This window comes from Pezoporus wallicus, unplaced genomic scaffold (genome assembly GCF_028554395.1).
Source record: "Pezoporus wallicus isolate ANWC-B61680 ecotype Strahan unplaced genomic scaffold, APGP_CSIRO_Pwel_v1 contig_6658, whole genome shotgun sequence".
Classification (NCBI taxonomy): Eukaryota; Metazoa; Chordata; class Aves; order Psittaciformes; family Psittacidae; genus Pezoporus; species Pezoporus wallicus.
In genome coordinates this window covers 4,309,967-4,331,278 of record NW_026642312.1, presented here as the reverse complement: position 1 = coordinate 4,331,278, position 21,312 = coordinate 4,309,967, and the positions used below count along the sequence as shown (strand labels likewise).

Here is a 21,312-nt window from a genome sequence, read left to right as displayed (position 1 = left end):
TTCAGCTTGAGTTCATTATTGATCCTCTAGTATTTCTTGTGATGCCTGTTACCTGTAATGATCTAGTGTACAAATAGCCTTACATCTGTAATTTTGTCAAAACATCTCATTTATAAAATTGCCTCCTGAGATATCCATGACCTCACTTCATTAGATACATTGTTATGTCACCAGCCAACACAGCTGAGCAAAACGGAGTTTATTTTAATAAGTAGCAGCACTGTTCCAGTTCTACATGAAATCAAAGGCGAATGAAGAAATCAGTTTAAAAGGAATCAAAAGTTTCCCAAGACTATTTTATTCTGTTTCAAACATTCAAATTTCAAGCTCATGCTTTTGTAGGAAATTTTAATACAATGATTTTAGGCTGACTACAGAAGAGCACTTTGAAACTTGCAGTTTGTAAACACTGCTTGTGGAAGGTGTTGCAACAACTAATTAACTTTAGGTAGTTCCGTGCCCGAACTGCCCATTTATGTAGTCTGGGATGAAATTAGTAAAATTAGTTACACTTTATTTAGAATATAAGGAAAATAAGTAATTTATCCCGGTATGACTGTTTTGTCATATGTTCTAAATAAAGTATTGTTAATTTTGCTCTGCCACTTCAAAACAAAAGGGGATCTTGCAAAACTGTGCTAGTTACATAAAAATAAGTTATACTACAGAAGAACCATGGGGAAGCTCTGTGCAATGCCAAATATTCCACAGAAGAAATATAGAGCCTTCAACACCTAGCAGTATTATGGCTTCTACTTGGAAAAACCTTGTGACTGGGTGGAATTTTTCCTTTTTGTGGAAAAATCCACAATAAATGTTAATGTAGCTGATGTGATGGATGACTTATACTTTCTTGTTTGTCACATCGAGTCGGTATGTGAAATCTGAAAAATTAAATAGGATCTGCTGGAAACCTAGTTTCATGTTTAAGGTCGCTTCTGCACAGGGGATTAAAGAAGAGTTCTTATTGCCTGTTCTGTTTCATTGGTCTGGGAGAATGATGGGCAGCAATCTGATCAGGAGAGCAAGTTTAGCTAACACCTCAGTTCTTGAAAATCCAGGCTGCTGTGCCTGCATGCTGTGATATATGTATAGTTATTCTTTCTAATAATTTATTATTATTATATATTAGTGGGAAGAGTTTCAGGTTTTATTATGATTTAAAATGGGTGGTGGTTGAGGACATATGAAAGGGAAGAGAGGGAAAAGGATGCTGTGGAAGGACAAAGGTTGAAGTCTCAGGGAGATGACATGCATTTAAATTATCCATCTTCCTTCTCCTAAAGCTTTTCACATGTAGTGAATATGTGTGAGAGTTGCTCTTACTGACAAAATAATGGTAAGATTCAACTTTTAAAATTTTTCTTTTTCCGCATACACTGACCGCTTCACAATTGTACCATGACCCTTCATATGAGGAGCAGAATAATTGATGCCTTGGTAGCACACTAATGATATAAAATGTCATCTCTTTTCTGAGGACAACCAGATTATTCAGGTTCAGAATATTCTAGCTAAAATTCATTTATACTTCTTTATTTTTGTCTTTTAGAAAAACATTAAGTGCACAGCTGTATTTTCCTGCAGACTGATGTGATAGAGGCAGCTGCTTTACCGATTGCTTCAAAAAGCAGTTTGCTGAAAACAACTTTGTATCAGTTATATTTATTAATTGAAATTATCATAAGAGTTCATAATATATTATGGCTGTGGATATTAGTATTTATCGGTATATGAAGTTAAAGATTCCAGACTAATCATGTTGTGATCGATTCATTACGTGTCTTGGCTGATCTGCTTTTTCTAACTTTCAGCAAGCAGAAGATGGACAGAGAAAGACAGAAATGGATGAAAAGAACAAAAAAAAAAGGGGGGGGGGGGGGGAGAAGGGAAAAAAAGCAACATGAAACTACAAATTATCATGGTATCACTGAACCAGAATTTGGGAAATAATTGTCAAATCTAGGGGTTTATTGCAACTTTCCTTCTAAAACTGTAGCCTCCTGCACCTCATTTCAATATCTGACACATTTGGAAGAGTTATGCAAAGGAAAGAAGCCCTTCATCAAGCTGTCTGTCTCACCTATCTCCCTATGAAACGCATAATCAGAGAGTACTTACATCAGCTTCACAGCCCTGGACATTAAAGTGACTTGTTTTTATCTCCTCATGCAATTGCTTGTTTTGCTTCTCAACCAGACAGTGCTGGGCACGCTCTGTCAAACACCAGGTTCTCACACTCTTATCTGACCCACTTCAGATTCATACAACCGTCTTTCAGAAATGATTTTCCATGCTACTGCACCATGTAATCCCTCAGAAAGCTCCTACTCTCCATTGCCTTTCCTTATCTTTAAGCAATCGGTGTTTGATAGCATTTTTGGAAAGAAAAACTTCAGAAAATGTTGATACCAAAGTAATATTTCTGGTTTGGAAACTCAGACTGGTGAATGAGGTTGATTGATTTTGAGATAAGTTGTGTCTCATGTTTGCTGAGATCAGAACACAAGCGTGTGTAAATATGTCAGATCCTGTCTGACGGAGGTGCCCACTAAACGTAGGACAAAAGTCCCTAAATACTGCAATGTGAAAGACTCTTGCAAAAAAGAGATGATGTTTGTTGTTTGCTTTTGCTGAGTTTACTGGTTTACAGTTTGGTTTTCTTTTAAAAAAAAAACAAAAATTGAGGTTTGTTTTTTGTTGTTTTTTTTTTTAAGCATCTGGTAAGTATTTTTAGAACATAAAAATATCCTGTGAATATATCCAGTGAAAACATCCTTCGGATACTGTGTGAAGCACTTTTTTCCACTAGAGATGGTAACTGCTTTAAGTCATTCTTTCAGCTTTTTGAAAATAGGACTCTCTTCAAAAATGCCATTTTTTTTCAGTGAGCAGTAAGATCCCCCTTCTTATTGTCAAAAATTTTAGGTCTTCTCCAAACTATTGTATACTTAGTTTTCTGCTGTCACTTCATTAGGAACTGCTATTTTACTGAATCACGGGGTGATGTTTTAAATCTGTAGAGTTTTTGGAGTTGTAAAGGCCTATATTGTGAAAAATTAAATTATTAAAGAACTAAAATAATGCTCAAGTCCCTACCAAGTGGACACTGGCACTTTTTTTTCCGTAAGCCAAGAATGATTGCATCGTGGTAAAACTTGGATTATCTGAACAACCCCACCAGGAGATTACATACATTTTAGTGAATATGTATATATATGACTTTAAGCAGAATCCTCTGTGCAATTTCTGTAGAATGGCTTGCAGTATTACAGGTTCTTCACAAGGAAATGGAGATGCTCTTTATAAAACAGTGGAGGGTATTGCTTCATGCTGAGGACAAGAGTGAATTGAGAATAAAAGAAATCAGAGTGATAATATTTTATTGAGAGATGTAATTGAGAAATACTCTACGTGGCCTGTGAGCATCCCAAAGTGCTGGAATTGCCTCTGTATCTTAATGAAGCTGTTTGCCACCTAAGCCAAAAGGACTATCCAGAATAACACCAGTTACAATGACAAATCAGAAGTGGCAGCTGTCATTTGATGAATGTCTCTGTCTCAGTAGCGCTCATGGGGAAAAGAAATAAAGAGAATCATAAAATCATAGAATCATTTAGGTTGGAAAAGACTTTCAGGTCACTAAGTCAAACTGTTAAACTAGCACTGACAAGTTCATCACTAAACCATGTCCCTAAGCACCACATATACCTGTTTAGGCGAAAGCTGCTTTAAAAACATGATGAAGGATTTGGGGAGGGCCATTCAGATTTCATAACTGGTTTCTCCTTCTTGCTAGTCTTTTGTGGTTATGGACTTGCATCGTGTCTGTGTGAGTGTGTTTTAGGCAGGCAGGGTTACCAGAGAGGTTGAGATTTGTGTCTCTGCCCTTATATTTTCAATAGTCAGATAGTGATGCTGAGCTCAGAAAAACTGTTTCATACATTGGCAGTGAAGAGGGAGTGCAGGGAGCACTGATTTATCCACACTGATTTGCCCTCCCCTACAACCATCAGTCCTGTGAGGATGAACACTGGGCTGCCTGAGTAATCTTGAAGACCAGAGATAATGGTTTTAATCCTAGTGGTCAAGTGAGCAGCCAGAATTAAGTACTGTAGTTCCATTTAATTAATGACAAGTGTATTTTGCTCTATTTTAGGGAAGCTGTCAGTTTGCGGCTGTGGAGTGAAACACTGTCTTGGTACCAAGCAGAGTTACAAGGTTTACCTCCTAGCTTAGATTCCTCCTGGAAATTTCACAGCTTCCAACCATGATAAAACACATTATACAGGATCTCCAAAGCAATTTTATTATATTTATGATTATTAAAAAAGGTCTAGTTCTAATGGGAAACCTGAAGTTCCAAACTGGCAGTATGAACACAACTCCTGCCTACCACTTCCCCTTCAGAGAACAAGCAGTTGTTTTCCAGAGCATTAATATTCAGAGCAAGTCCAGTTCATCTTACCTGCTGGGTTCATTTTATTATATAATAAAATCTGATATATTCTCATTTCTATTTAGAGTACACAGCCATATAAGCATAAGCTGTTTATAAACACTTACTTTCCAAGTAACATAATACAATACCTACTCTCTTAGGTATTTCTGAGGAATACCAAATGTTGCTCACCAAAGGGCAGAGATAAAAAGCAGTGCTTTGGATCTGAACATTGTGCCTGGAGCTAATCACTAGTTAGGCTGATACCTTCTCAGTTCTTCAGTCTGAAAAAATAAAATAAAATTAAAAAGGGGCCTAGTATGTTTTCTCAGTAAACTTCTCTGAGTCTGATAAACCTAACTCTCTCTTTATATTTTACTTACAGAATGGTCTTATCGTTGCCTGTTACCAAGGTTATGTGGATATTGTAATAGCCTTAGCACAATGCCCACACCTTGATGTGAACTGGCAAGACAATGAAGGGAACACGGCTCTCATTACAGCTGCACAGGCTGGTAAGGCTCTTTGTTTCACCTCTATAACATGCAGGATCTTAGGAGAAGTATGTGTTGTGGCCGTTATTTTTACAATTTTTTCAAGGCACTGAAATAAATTAGTCTGTGTGAAATAATCCTGGACAAGTCCACTCCTAAGTAAGTCTGCCATGATTTTCTTTGAAATAAATAGTCAAATAACAGTAATATTTATCCAATGAATTAAGACAGGAAAAGCCCTAAATTTCTAGTAGATACCATTAATGTAAAGAAAATCTTTTGTGTGTACTATAGTGCTTTGTTTCTTTAAGCTTATTTTCCTATGTTTGCTCTGGCAAGCAACCAGTCAACATTTTGGTCATATAACATGCAGTTTTAGTGCTGATAGCATCTCTTTTCTCATGCTTGTGGCACCAGACTCAGCGGGTCTGCAGTAACAGAAATATCTTAGCTGTTAAGACATTCAACCACTCCATAAGTAAAAGCAAAAAGCCCTTAACCCCTGTTTACATAGATTTTACAATCTCACCAGGGTCTAGTGTTTGCCAATGCTGCTTTTATAACAGACATGTTAATCCTGATGCAGACTGGAGTGAGAGCAGAGTTTATATCTCCAAGTTTTATTTTGTCCCACCCAGCATGGTAATATTCAGTGAATAAGTGTAATAAAGCACATGAATGTAAGAGATGGTCCCCAAAGAGTTACTAGTGTACAGTTCAAAAGCCATCAGATGATTATTTTTGTTAAAACTGCAACACTGTGCTTTAACCTTTAAGTGAAGCTGTAGTTTTCCCCTACAAGTGTTAATAAAGTGCTAAAGCATGTAAGTGAAGAAAAATTTAACCAAGTAGACCATCACGTTGTAGTCTAAAGCTATTCCAAGGCTGCCTGTCTCTGCATCAATGGTTTCCTTTGCATTCCTCAAGCATGCTCCTCAAAGGCAACTTTGCAAGGAAATGCATATCTGGTCTTTATCATGTCTTCTCACTATTGAAGAATATGAAATGTTCATGGGAGTTCATGGGACATGGTATGACCTCCCATATCCTGGTTGCCTGCAGGAAACAAATTTCCACCAAGCAGTGTCAATGAACATTAGAAGCCGTGTCTTAAGACTGAAGCAGTTTGGTTTTGATGCTAATTTAATAATATTGCCACTAGACACTTCCAGATAGTACCAAACTTTGCTTTTTGTTGCACCAAAAAGTGAAATCCACTAAAGAAGTCACTGACAGGTAGGTCTTGGATACTGGAAGAAAGAATTGCAGCCACAGTAAAGTCCCTAGCAAAGTCATGAGTATAGTAGTTTTCCAAAGAAAGTGGAGAAGTCTCCAAAACTAAGCTACTTGGATTTATCTGCCATAATATAAACTTTGACTGTAAAAGGTTTAATACTGACTCCTTCCTGACCTTTATAACTCATGGTAATGAGCTCAGAATTAATCCAGAGAGCTGACATTGACTTGACACTCTCTGCCAGTACTTGCTATTGATCCCCAAAGCAACTGGAAGTGACTGCAGTCAGCAGAAGCTAATACAAACTCCTAGCAACTTGGATGTTTTCCCCTGCCTGTGATAATCCTGAGCTACAGTGTTGACACCAGTTATTTAACTCATTATCACAACATACTGCTGTAGTGTTAATAGAGATTACTGTGAGGTGAACGTTGCAACCAGAGGAGCTACAGTGCAATAGATGCTGCTTAATTATTGCTAAATGTTTAGTAGTATTATAAAGAACTGAAAGCAAATCTTATGTGAGCTTTCCTTTAGTGGAGGATTTGTTTGTTGCGGGTTTTTTTTTATACCAAAAGTATAGGATTTCCTATGGAAAGTCTAATAGCAAATCCACATTATTTCAGTTAATGGTAAAGTGATATCGGAAGGTTTCAGAAGGTGCTGCCACTGTTGATATGACCAGGTGTGACATCAGACCCTGAAGAGAAGCTGGATGGGAAAGAGGCTGCAGTCCTGAGGGATCATTCTTTGTGTTTCAGAGGCTGCATCTGTAACATGAGGTACAGATACTAAGGGAGATGGAAGGGAGGCCTCTTTACTTTTGCTAGAGAAGTTTAAAATCCACACTTGCCTGAAACCTGGGTTGTTTCGTGACTGCCCAGACATGATGCTTAAATCTGAGCATTAGCTTGAGTTAAGTAGAATTATCTTAAAGACCAGACAGAGTCTCAGAAGAGAAGTGAATTCAATTCCTTATATTGATTTTGGTAATTTAAGATCTTTATCCTTCAAAGAAAGTATCTAAAGCTGACATTTTTTTGCATGGGCTGACCCATGCAGAGAATGATAGGCTGGAGTGATCAGTGAACAGCAGTGCTTTCACGACAAGTTTAATAGTGTAGAAAAGTAACCACAAAGTTCTCTGCTTAGTGTGTAAAATTCAGGTTTGAGAACTGGTCTGTTTACTTGCATTCTCAATGCTTCTTACAGAGGTGGGATCCCTTCTCAAAGAGTGCTTACCTTACAAAACTGTAAATTCATTGCAGCCTGCAGCAGGTGGTGCCCAAAAATGGTTGGTGATGCTGTTAAAAAAGCAGAAGCAAAATCATTAAATGTCAGTACAAGAACAATGCAGGAAAAAATATGGGAGATTGATGTAAACAAGAGACTGAAATAACAAGTGGAAAGAAAGGGAGGAGAGTGGTTTCAAAAAAATGGAAAAGGAAGGAAAATCACATTACCTTGTTTTCCTCTCCGTTCTGCTGCTGCTGAGGACACAGCTACATAAGCAGCAGTGTCTGGTAACTGGCATGCACTGGTGTTTAGAGAGAGTTCTATTTATTTTCTCACAAAGTATAGACGTTTTATGTTACAGGAGCCAGTTTGAGGCAGTGCTGTGGAGGCAGCAACACAAAATCAGGATTTATCCCAGTTTCTATTTATTAGGGGAGACACGAGAACACAAACACCCATTCAAAGGATAAAACATTCTGGGTATCTTCAGTTCCACCCATCCAGAAAAAAACATTCACCACCCATAGGCCAACCACAGGCTTTTTGCAGGTACAGTTTGAAATTGTAGATGTTATATGACAGAGCATCTTCCTTATTATACAGCTTATCCTTCTGCCTTCATTACATAGATTATTAGGTAATATTGCTGTTCATTATAGGCAGCAATTAAGTGAATTAAGCTATTACAGACCTCTGTGCTGATCTCTAAATATGGCTCACAGGGCAAGGAAGTGCAACCTTAGCATGCCAGTTCTGGTAGAAGATAGATCTGGCTTACTAACAGCAAAAGCCAGATACAAATTCAGTATCACCAAACTGGCTGAGGCCAGGCTAATTTGTTTTAGAACTGCATACAGCTTTCATAGCAGACTTTAAATCATAGAAGCCTCACCTGGCTTATGATTTAGATATGCGCTTCTAGTTTGCCGAGACACAGGAGAACTGAAGCAAACCTTATGGCCTTAAATCAAAAGTGTTTGACAGGGTTTGAGCAAAAACTTGGCAACTCTGAGCTCTGCTTTGAATTTGATATGTTTGAACTAGAAATTTGAAGCAAACCCCAGAGGACAGAAGCTCCTACAGATTAAAACTGAAGTGGTTTTCAGGAATCCCTGAGACACAAAACTTCTGAGAACCACAAACCTCTTCATTTTCTTTGTTATTTCATTGCTGGTATTTTTTCTGTCTCATTTGAGGTCATCTGTAGCCCCCTGGGGAAGTTTGGCTGAGCAAGGTCTTTCAGAATTGACTCTTAGGATCATCCCAGATTTGCAAAACGTCTTTTACTGCAGCTAGGCTTTTGGCAAAGGGAAGAACATCTTTAGAAATATAACAACTGCTGAAAAATCTTTCATCTTGCTATTTCTCTGTGTTTCAGTTCCTGTCTCCAGTTTCTGTGATCAAAAAGCAGTATTTCAGCTGTTCCAAAATCTACATGAAGACGCACACTGAAAATCATTGAAACACAGCATGTCCTGTAAAACAATTTGGGCACAAAGATTCTCCTGGGAGTAATTGATACCTTGATAGGATTTGATCTTATTCCATAAAGACAGCTTGTGTATTGAGTAAGCAGGACTGGGTCACTTGATCCCACCCTGCACCCAGTTCACCTTTTCTTTGTTCAGCTTCTTGTAGTTTGCCTAATATTTATATTTCATTTGCATCAGACTGTGCAAGGTACAGAGAACTCCTTAGTGGGTTATCTCTGATTCTGGCATTGCTGAGCTGATCTGCACTATCTCTACATCTGCTCAGGTTTCAGGACAGTTTCCAGTTATTGTGCAGCAAGGTAGCCAAGGCCAGGAAATTCCAGGAAATAAAGGAAAACGTCTTAATTTATTTGGTAAAGATTTTCTTAACTTGCTTTCCAAAGTGAATACAGGACTATGTTGGTACAAAGTGACTGCTGAGGAAATCTGCACCAGATGTGACACCATAGACTTAAAATTGTCCTGTATGAATTACAATCTGCATCAGTAACACTTCTATATGAATCTGAATGACATGCATCACAGGATATTCAGCTGGACTACAGAGTGAGATAAGAGAATATTTTCACAGCTCCTAGTAATTAAATTGTGATTGTTGCAGCTGCCTGACAGACTGCATTATTTCATAAAGCATCAAAGCATCATAAAATGAATGACAAGTGAAGAGAAAACTGGTTTGAATAAGTCATAATGGCACTAGATATTCTTCTTGTTCTGATAGTCCAATTATAAAGACTTGATGTTTTAATTGGTCTTCCAACCATTTAGCCAGAGATGTCTTCATCTACTTGGTACACGCTTTGACACCAGTTACTTCGGTATACAAGGCACATGAATGGCACAAGTGTTGCTTTTAGAAACAAAATTTATTAGTACCAAACCTGAACATCAGCCCCATTTTATTGTTGTTGGAGAATAGACAAGTGGCTTTACACTGCCAGAAAAATAAAAATGTGGGGTTTCTGTATCTTATTAATTATCTGCATTTTTTCAGTTATCAAACCTGCAGGAGTAATTTTTGGTTTAACCCTGAGACAGAACTTTAATTCTGTGGCACATTATCTCTGCTTTTTCTTTTCTTTAAAGGGCACATAACCATTACAAATTACTTGTTGAACTATTTTCCTGGGCTTGATATTGAGAAGAGGAATGTGTTTGGATTCACAGCACTGATGAAGTCTGCAATGCAGGGCCGAACTGAATGTGTGAAAGCCTTGATGTTGGCAGGTATGCAAAGTGCTTTGTTGCTTCTTCATCATCATCTAACTGTAAATGCTAGACAGTCACATGCAAACACCAAGAAGAAAATTGTCTGTTTGGGTATTTACTCTGAGAGGTACATTGCCACCTTCCCTGGAAATGTGTGCAACATAAAGTCAGAGAGAAGGTGGTGAAGCCACGTGCTGCAGGTGCAGGAGCACTCAGTTTCCCCATGGAAACCCATCCAGGAGTTCTCCAAGTGCTCTCAGGAAGAGATTCATTGTCTCCAGGAGGGTTTGGGGAGTGTCATCATCAAGATTTGTAGACAAGGAGTTAATGAAGTTCATGACACAGCTGGAGAGGACACACAGGTCTCTTGCTGCCAGTTCTCTGGGTGTGATACTGCAAGACTGTGTGATGGTGGTGGATCCACAGCCAGACCTCTGCATCTCTGCCCAACCATGGCAGGTCTGGGGCAGGGAGTGGAGAGCTTTGAGGGCTCTGGCTCCCATCAGTAGAGTTGGGTGTAGGGTTCACATCCCATAGGGGACATTGGTGGTAAATCTGGCAACATAAGGAACAACCCCTCTTTCTAACCCCTCTACAAATCTGAGTTTGGTCTCAGGTTTATGGGCAATAGGGCACCAGCAGGTCTGTATCTGCTGGATGGAGGGAGTAGAGGCACAGGCAGTGAGCAGCTCCATCTCTGCCCACCTGCCTCTCTTCTCAGCTGAGAATAGGAAATATGTTTCTTGCTGTGGGCTCTTGACTGCAGTTTAATTTCCAGCTGTATGCATTTGCTAGGTGAAAGGATCTTGGAAAGGCAAGAGGCACTGGGGAAAGAGCCTCTACAGGAGCATTCCCAGCATACAGCACCTTTTAGACACAATGTTGTATGTTTTTATTACATTAAATAATTGGTATATACATTATTAGCTAATAATTAAATAACTAGCATATATTAGTATACGTTCTTGTAATTCAGTTGCAGATATTTGACACAAATCAAATATTATGGAAATTAATGTGAATATTGTTCCTGTCTAGACTGTGAATCCTACAGGTCCATTTCATTGAGAGAGACTTTGAATAAGTGGTTCATTTCAGTGATTTTGTTGTCACAGAAGTCTAACCCCCTCATAACATGAATATTTTAAGCTGCAGGCATTTATCAAGCATAGTGATATTACTGTCATTCATTTTCATGACATCTAGTTTCTAGGTGTTGATAAGACACAGGAAAAGTTTGGATGATGTGGTAAGCAGCATATTATTTTCTGCAAGGTTCTGTAGCCTCTTTTACTAAAATCAAGGCTTTGGAATGGGATCATTCATTTTGGAATTAATTTTTTATGACACAAAATTATAAGATGGCTGTCAGAGCTAGAGTACTGCTAGACACAGATGCACTTTCTGGACCAACACATACTTCATGCAGATACTATTTCCAAATTTTCCAGTGCCCATTATAAATTATCACTGAAAATGAAACTTCAATCCCAAGGCCTTATGAGCTGTCAAATTGACCTTACAGTGTCATGGCTTTCTGTTATTATCACTGGAGATCTGATGGAAGCTTCTTCTTTCTGCTTTCATCACTAGAAGCTATTTCACAACCTTTCCATCTTTGTAGATAACTGAGTCCTTGTTATTCTACTTCTTGTACAAAAAGTATTGGTATCAAGGTTTGCTATGTGTTTTCTGCCTCTGGCACCAAATAGCCACCTTCTTGTTTTCATGATTCATAAAAAACCAGAATATTAGGGAGAACAAAACTTTAGCCAGACAGAAAACGGCTTTGTTAGCCTGCATATCTGTATATGTTTACCTGTAGAAAGATGCATTGGCCTGTTAGTGCATGAGAGGTAGTAAGGATACCAAAGATCATGTATTGGTTAAAGAGGTGTACCATTATTATACACTGGTTTTAAATCGTAGTTTATATACATGTTTTGGTGAGTATTTTGCAGGTCCTCACATTTTTAGCTCAAAATAGAGGCCACACAGGAAGCATGGTAAATTTCTTGCACCCATTTTAATATCTGATTATATTTTAGCATTGTACACTCTGGTGAAATGTAGGGAGGGAAGGAGCTGCTCATTCAGAATGGATTTAGAAGTGTTCAGGACTTCAGAGATACTGAGTGGCAGCTGATAATAAGTGCTAGTTTGCTGAAGAAGATGAAAGAAATTGTTATTAAAGACTTGCTGACCAAAAGATCGATTTCACAAGGAAACCAGCAAAATTCCATGTTAAAACATGCATGGAAATAACAGGAGGAAAACACCCATAATCAGCTGTGGGTCTACTTGCACAGAAAATGCGTTACAGCCAGTAGGGTTTTAAACCCAGTATTTGTTTAGGGACTTGGGTAAGAGCTCTCTTGACAGGCCCCTACTTATGGCAATGCAGGAGGAAAGTAACTCACCTTCATAGCCCCCTAAGCACGAACTTAACACAGTCAGATGGGCAAGAGGTAAGGGCAACGTGTGGCAGATGATTGGAGCTGGCTTGTCAAAGTGACTGCTCTTTCTGGTATTTGAGCTCCTGGAGGGTGGCCAAGGTCAATCATTACAAGATTAAGGCGCTCTGAGACACTTGGACATAATGCTGTTCTTTCAAAGTGAGTCTTTGGAACATCTGAATGTGCTATTCCTGAGTGCACAGCGAGTTAGGGGGGAACTCAGTCACTCACTGGCAGTTTGTCACAGGCTGCTGCACTGCCAGGACTGCGCTGATGACAGCATTCAGCAAGCGAGCCAGCCCGAGCAGGAACACAGAAATGCTGGTTGCAATTCATGTGTCAAGCCCTGCTGTAATCGCCAGTGTAAACTCAGTGCTACTTTAGTAAAGTCATCAGAGTGGCTGTGGATCTGGAGATTGGTCTTTAAATACCACATATAAAACAAGTCAGTAACAGATGCTTCAGCTCTTTCACTCCCTATCTTTAAACTCCGGATGTCAGTTTTGCATCAAGAGGGACATTAAACCTTCTTAATCAAATAGGATATCGGTATCCCAAAGGGGCATCTGTATTCAAACTAGTTGTGCTGAAAATGATCTTAATGCAACTTTCGTAGGAAAATCAAGGCAACTGGCAAAATGCAGTTTTTCTAAAAGAAAACCTGTAGGCTATACTTACAGGGAAATGACAGTTCAATGAGACTGCTATCACATTTTAAAAGGGACATGACTATTCATGTCTCCTCCAGATGGGGCAATCTGCTGAATGACAAGGCTGTTCAGAAATGTCTCCTGATCTGTACAGAGAATCAATACCGCAGTAGTACATCATGCCTTAGAAGTGGTTTTGTGGTATAAGGTACAAATTGAAAGATCGGAATTTCAATACTCTGTAGTACTGTTTCCTGGGATACAGTTTATGAAACACCTAGGGACACATCTGCCAGGGAGCAGCAGGATTGGGCTTCTTTTCAAATGGAGGTAAGCCAAGGGTGACAGCAAGGCACACAGAGGCACTAGCCTCATCAACAAAGGTGCTTCTTGAAGAAACAGAGCAGGGCTGGTGAAAATAGCCAGGATCAGCCAGTACTGCAGTGATTGACAGGCAAGTCCATAGAGTTAAGGTAAGTGTGAAGTCAAAACAAGAAATTAGGTCTGTGAGTGAGGCTCCAAATCAGCAAGGCACATGGCCAGGCACAGGCATAACTGTAACACTGCTCAAGCGAGGATCAGAGCTGAGTGTGTGAGCTTCAGTGCAGCCCCCAAGCAAAGACGAGGAGTCCCCAGTGGGCACTTTCCCTCACAGCTCTTTTTGCACGTCTCAAATCCAAGGTCATCTGCACCATATCGGAGCTGGCAGGTCTCTTTCTCAAAGGTAAAGGTAAGCAGCTGACTGTACCTCTTGCTTGTTTACAAGCAGAACATACTGTTCATTAAAATTTATATTTGGAGACAATTCCTTTATTTACTGTTGTCCCTGTGATAAATCCTTGCCTGTTGTGTGTATGACATGGAAAGAACTTCCACTTAATCTGCCATGTTCCTGGTCAGCTCTACTGGGAAGGAGTGAAGACCCAATCAAGTGTTAAGAAGCAACAGGACAAGAAGCCAGCCTGAGATTGGAGAGATTAAGGGGCAGGAAATTTGGGTAGGATAGTTCAAAGCAGGTTAGTGCAGCAGGAAGACATGTCTTTTTAAGTCTTTGCTCCTCCCCTCACTGATTTGTCTGACTTCTGCAGCCAGGAACATTATCAAACCCTGCTGCCTTTGAGATCTTGCAATCCTTTCCACAGCTAATAAAGCTTTAATTTGATTAACTCTTCCTCCTCTATCTTCCTCTTCTTCGCCTCCTCTCTGCTTTCCAGTCTGGACCCCATCCTTGACTCCCTGCAGTGCCCCTGTGCTTTCTCTTTGAGTGGTCCTTGCTGAAAATTCCACTTAAATTACACTTAAACTGACATCAGGTCTTTTGCTTACAATCTCTCCATCCACATTTACTCTTGCTCTGTGTCTCTAGCATCCTCTTTTTAGGTATTTTTGCAGAGACTTAGGAATCTTGTCCATTACCCACTCTTTAACATATATGGAAACTTTCCTTATGTTTGATTACCCATGTCACCATCCTCTCAAGTCAGTGCAAACCCCATTATTTTTTATGGGAAGGATTCTTGTGTACAGAAGTGTTTCTTTCTGTATTCATCACTCTTTTCATGCAAGCTCAAGTGAATGGATTTTAAAATGGCAGGCAACATTCAATGCAGTTTCAATTCTTTATGTCATTCTTTGCATTAAGAGAATTTCATATACGTAGCCTTAATTTCACCTATTTTCTTATTTTTTATTTTTCTAGCAGATCAGGAGTTCAGGAAGTTAGGAACCGGGTATCTCCTTATGGCATGTCCATTTGACACAAATATTATTGAGTTTCATATGTGACGTTTTCTTGTATGGATCTCCCTGATTTCACTCTGATCATAGCAACAAAAGTGCTGGCAGTTTCATTAATTAACACTACTTGGTTTTCTTTTCTTTGAGGGGCAAATGTTCATGCGACTGACCCAAGCCGTGGACTGACTTCATGGGAATGGGCTTGTTACACAGGAAGATCAGAATCTGCCTTCATCATGCAAAAGCTGATGGACAGGCCATGCCCGGAACAGCTTTGTGATCAATATAAACCAGAATGGCCAAAGATGAAGGAACTTCTTGCCAAGGCTGCAGAGCCAAAAAGCTGTTTGCAGAGGTTTTCTGAGTGCATGAGGGCAGCTATCTCATTCCGGTCTTTCTACGGCCCAGAAGCAGACGGGGTCCTTGACCATATGGTGAAGGTGACAACAAGTTTGCGCAGTCCTTTCATTGCCCTGTCCTGCCGGACTGTGTGCCCAGGCAGCCCGCCTTCTGTGGGGAAACGCAGACTGGCTGTGCAAGAAATCCTTAGGCAGCAGAGAGCCGAGGAGATCCGATCTCAGGACAAAGATCACATTAGCAGCTACGAGAAGCTATTTCAGAACTCCAAAGTCACGCTGATCCCCAAGAAGAAGGACCGGCGAGCCAGCCTGCAGCCCATCAGCCTTGCAGTATCTCAAGTGAACACCATAGCCACTAGGAAAGCAAGCCTCTTGCCACTCCACCTGCTCAGAAGGAGCAGCGTCAGGCCAGGATTTGTAATCCCCAAAGTCCGAGTCAGCAAGGCTCCTCCTCCCACCTTCCAGCCAGAAAAGTCTAGAAGGAGGAGCAGTGCAAAGGATGACCCCTATCTGCAGATTCCCAAGTGGAGGTACAAGGAGCTAAAAGAGGAGCGGAAGAAGGCAGAGGAACAGGAAAAGAAAAAAGCAGCAGAGGCTCAAAAGCTGAAGCAGGTGTCTCCTGCCAGATGCAGGACCTGATTTAAAGGCAGCTTCTTAGAAGGTTTTTGAGCCATTAGTCTTGTTGTCTGAGCAAGATAACAGACTGAATGCCTTTGTGCATGCCCACTGCTCATGGAGATGGAATACTGAATAATGGCCTTTCAGGTGCAGAAACAGTGCAAGGGCTATGTTGTGGCATGTCTGATGGTGGAGCAGGAAGGTATTTTGAGGTGGAAGACTTACTAAGTTTGCCTGTCTGCTGTTGATAGGAAGTTGTCAGTGGGGCAGTCCTTTTGCAGCTTCCTTTTTTTTTCCAGTTCCAGGTGAATGACTGAGAAATGGCTTGAAAAACAGCATGTGTGAAGGGATCATGTTTTGTGTTTGTTCATTTTGTAATGGGCAAAATTAAGGAGTTGTGTTTTTGACACTAGGCTTTCCTCCCTCTCCTTCCTTAGGTAGATGTATTTCAAGGTTTTATAGTAATAATAAAAAGTTTAAAATATACCACAGTGTTGGTGGGCAGTGAAAATCCAGGTCTACAATCATTCTGGATATACTAAGCACTTTATTTTAATCCCAGTAATCAAAGTTTAAGACAGGATAGGTATTAAAATTTACAGCTCTATACAGTCTGTATGGATGCAGTTCTCAACGCTATTTTTTGTTCAGCTGAACAAAAAAAGGGCCGCATATGGAATACTTCTGTAGCTGAGGTATTCACATCCTCTGCAGGTATAAATCAGGGGCAGGAGTGATTTGTTTTGAGCAACAGAGAAGCTGAGCTAATGCCCCCATCACCTGAGATTTGCCACCCCCATTCATTTTCCTCGTATCTGCCATTTGTTGTCTCCTCTTTAGTCTCAGGGAATTTTTTGTCATTGTGCTTAACTGTGAAACAAAGGGAGATGGGGAGACATAGGTGGGGATTTTTAGGTTGATATTAAAGTTCCTGTTAAAAAAAAAACAGCCAGATTTATTGTGAACCTTTCCTGATTACAGCCAGGACAGGAAAATTATGCAGCTTATAGCAGTTCAAGCAATTTTCCCAGGTATAAAATCCACCCACATGCTACGAACATGCAGTCAGAGATGCAGCAGCTCGGCCACTAAATGTTAGGAAACTATGGCCAGATGTTGTTGTGAGCTTTGGTAGCATGCTTCTGGGTGCCCGAGGAGGGCAGTACCTCACCTCTCTCCCTCAACAAAGGGAGAATACCTTCTCTAGTATAGGAGTGCGACTCGAAGTGGCGATTCTCACAGGTTGCTGCATGTTCTTCTGGTCCACACTAAGGCTCCATTTGCCTTTACCAGCAGTCAGTCTGGCATGGCAAACCCTGGCAAATTCTGCTAAGGAAGGGCTGCAAACCTGCTGCTTGCTGAAAAAAAGACCACGCTTGTGAAAGCAGAGGTCACCTGCAAACAGCAAGTCATACATACAGCACTTTCTCAGGCTTTCCTCCCATTTGAAATGACATGTGCTGCAGTGTGTCCTAACATCATTACTCTGCTGGAACTCTGGCAGACCCCAGCTGCCACTGTCACCAGCTTCTCCATTCAATTAAAGGCAGGGAAAACTTTCCCATCCTTTACTCCCACAGCACAAAGGCTGTCTGTGGTCTCACTGAAGCTGTAATGAAACTGTGTATGTCATGGGAGAAATAAATTCAGTTGACTGAAAACTAGTGCCCGGATTGATATTGCCAGCTAGCATCTGCACAGTCAGGGCTTGACAGAGGTTATGGCAGACATGTGAAACAAGGGTTTTCCACACAGCCTGTACTTTTACTTTTTGCTGGAGTAGCTGTGCTGGCTGGACTGCATTGCCAGGGAGCCTCCAAGGTCAGAGCTGGAGGAACATTGACCCTGCTAATCAACCTTCCCAGTACTGTGAATATAAAAAGGATTTTAGTCTGCAAGTGCATCAGCGCAATTTGTAGGCACCAATTTTGTTATGGATTTGGTAACGAGAATATAAGCTAAACTTATGTCTTTGGAGAGCAGGGAGACAAGCTTTTAGCTGTCTGTGGCAAAGATACTGCAATGGATTCATAATGGATTTCAAATTTGTGCACTGGATTGAATGGTTTTAACTATTAATTTTTTTTTACTGCCAACTCAGCATACAGAAGGTTCAGCATTCAGATTCAGTATCTGAAAAGCAACCTGTGCTGCAGGTGAACATTTGAATTTGCACTCTCAATATCACTTGCAGGAGACATACAATTGGTAGGTGCTCTCAGGGATTAACATACAGATATTAACATGTTAGAATTAGGGGCTGAAAACTAAGCCAGTTTTCTAGCCCTTTGTACTTTACTGTGTATATGTGTATAAATATGTGATATTTCCATTAAAAGAAGCACAAACTGTCAAACTTATTTGGCGATCTTATTCTTCAGGGTGGTTTGAACACGCTGTCTTTCACTTTTCAGTAGATCAAAAAGCCCACCCACTTTCCCCAATGGACTAATCAGTATCATCTGAAAGCAGTCTGGTTTCCCTGTAAGGAGCTATTGTGGGTTAACCTCCACTCCTTGTGAATTTTTCCCTAGGAGTAAAAGGAAACCTCTACATTTGTCCCAGCATCAACCTTTGATGGCCACCTTGGTCAAGAGAGAAGCTATCGCTTTGATGACATGCAGCCACGTTACTCTGCTGCAAGCAGGCAGTCCCCTGGCATCCTTACAGACAGCATGGATCCATTCTGTGCATCTGTGTAAAGCTTTGCACTAGCTGGGTTGGGAAGTGCAGGCATAGGTCTCTCCTCATTGCCTTCATCCCCTGCTGCACCACTGCACCCCCCCCAGCTGTCTTACTCCTCCTCTTCATTACCATACTCACCAAAGTGCTGCGCCTCTCTCTTGCTCTTCTTATTGTCTGTCTGAAGGATCTGAAGGTTGGGAAAAGCTCCCCCAAAGCATGCTTCCAGAAACCTGTGGCAAATGGACCATAGTAGTGGAAGCTGCACGCCTGGCTTGAGCTGCTGCCCCCAAGGTGGATATGATTTCTAATGGATTCCAGCACAAACAGAATGGTTTGTGTTTTGTTGTTGTTGTTTTTCAAGAGACCTGTAACTATGAAATGCCAAGCAATACCAGCTGTACTTCACATTGCTCCTGGTCACTCAAGCAGCTCATCAGTTTACCTTCTAAAACCAGTATGCGAACCCATGGCAGTACCTCCTGGGAGCTGGGCCCCTGAAGAAAGGCAGAGATGCTGCTGTAGGAGGATGCTCCCACAGAGGGGAAGGGGACACTGATTCCTAGGGTGGAGAAAGGTTTTTTACAGGCCTTCAATGCCAGTCTGGCATGTTAGTGGGAACAATGCTTCTGAGCATTGTGAGTGAAGCTGGAGCAAGGGCTGTGTCTGCCTTCACTGCCATTGCTTGTCTCTGTACACTGTAAGCTTTGGCTTGACAGCCAGGTTCTCACCATCTAATGCTCACTCACTGGGGAGCAAACAGCCCAATGAGCTGGCTGACTTCTACAGTAAGCAAAAGCAATTTAATACAGTGATGGTATAAAGCGAAATGCCAAGCACTTCCCAATGTTCTTGAAAATCATATTGTGCTCTTGTCTCTGGAGAGCAAAGGTGTCACAAGGAAGAGATCACTAACCCTGCAGAAGGCTTTTCAGGCAGGAACACAGAATTACACATAATTGGATCCTTGTGCCACTACGTATGATTCATTTGGGGTTTTTAATGCCAATGAAAACTGTTCCTTAAGCCTTGACAAAAATCCTCTCTGGGCCTCTCCACTGAATGCCTTTTTCTTAATAGTTCTGAATGCTCATGCTAATCTGCCATGGGACAGATACCAGAGCAGCTGGTAAAAAAACACCTTGGATAGAAAAATGTAACATTCTTTGAGGGTATTTCTTTTATAGACATCTACATTTCTGCAGGAAACACCCGAAGTATGACTGAAATTAGGACCTGATATGCAGGGTATGCCAATTTACAGGTGGTTTGTGCTGCTGAAGCCTCCTCTTTTGTTCTCTGATCCATACGATGCAGCCTGGTTTTGCTGGGTCTGCTCATTGTGCCTCAAACACTCCACAGTTTGGTTAGATACCCAGAGGTGGCAGGTAGTCCACAGGCTGGAAAGGGAAGCCATGTCCCTCTCTTCCTGCCCATGAGTTCCTATGTGCCCCCAGAAAACCTGGCATTTTATGGATTAATATTCTGCCAATTTAATGAGCTAGACAAAAGTGCTGGAGCCAGTGCAGGGAAGCAAGGAAGGGAAGGGGCAGGACCGTGTCACTCAGAGCCATCCATCTGCTGGGTGGCTCAGTCAGTGCTCCAGGCTGTGCCCAAAGCAGTGAGGAAGAGCTCCACTGCACAAGTTAGGCAGCTCCAGGAAAAGTCCAGCTGTGTGAAACACACAGGTGACACCCTCTTACAGATATTTGTATCTCTTCTGAGCCCCAAGGAAAGGGGCTTGGACAGTTTTGCAGATGGTCAGGAAAACTGCAGCCCCTCTCTGCTCCTTTGAGCGCTCTTCAGGAAGATATAACAAGTACCAGCAAGAAAGCTGCTTAGCGACTTCAGCCATAAAGTAGGGCAGAATTGGAAGTTATCCTCACTTTTTCTTTCTTTTAAATTATCCCAGGTAGAATTATAAACCCATATGGACATTTGGTTCATTTAAAGAGCTTCTTCATAACTTCGATAATTACACACCCAGAGAGTGTATTCATCAGAGAGAGCAGCTGAGATCTCCACCCGCCCTCTTCTCAAGGCAAACGGAAACTGGACTGACAGTTCATTAGAATCTCCATATAGTAAATTCTGCAACTAAATCTTTGAATCCCAAGTCACTGACAACTGCTAAGCTAACATTATCACATATAACAATAACAGTGGGAAGGGATAAGCCCTGGAGGAGTGGACAAGAGGTAATGGAGGCTGGGGGGGGGGGTAGGAGTGGGAGGGAAGAAAATACATCTATGTCTGTGGTATGTCTCTGATTTAAAACAATATTGGCTTTTTGACCCAATTTTTTCTGACTATTCTGTAGACAAGAGTGAAAAGCCTTGCTCTGGTCTGCTGGTCTGCTAAGGAATATATTATTTTAAAAGAAATATTATATATATAATATATTTTATATATATAATATATTATATATATAATATATATATATATTATATATATATATATATTTTAAAAGAAAGGGATTATTTTAAAAGATTATTTTAAAATATTTATATATTATAAATATATAATATATATTTTATATATATATATATATATATATATATTATTTTAAAAGAAAGGGATTATTTTAAAAGAAAGGGATTATTTTAAAAGAAAGGGATTATTTTAAAAGAAAGGGATTCAATATGAGCCTCCTTCATATATATTTAGGAATTTATAAAATACATACATATTAAAAGGCTC

The 21,312-nt window shown here is 40.5% G+C and overlaps 1 protein-coding gene across 1 annotated transcript in view; it reads left to right on the top strand.

The window, feature by feature from the left end:
* The window catches only part of ANKRD33B (ankyrin repeat domain 33B), a 38,650-nt gene extending 21,661 nt beyond the window's left edge, over nucleotides 1–16,989 (top strand). The window contains exons 2-4 of the mRNA XM_057428886.1: nucleotides 4,827–4,956; nucleotides 9,988–10,128; nucleotides 15,101–16,989. Coding sequence (XP_057284869.1) covers nucleotides 4,827–4,956; nucleotides 9,988–10,128; nucleotides 15,101–15,951 — 1,122 coding nt within the window. The 3' untranslated portion in view covers nucleotides 15,952–16,989. The remainder of the gene's footprint in view (nucleotides 1–4,826; nucleotides 4,957–9,987; nucleotides 10,129–15,100) is intronic.
* The last annotated feature ends 4,323 nt before the right edge of the window (nucleotides 16,990–21,312 follow it).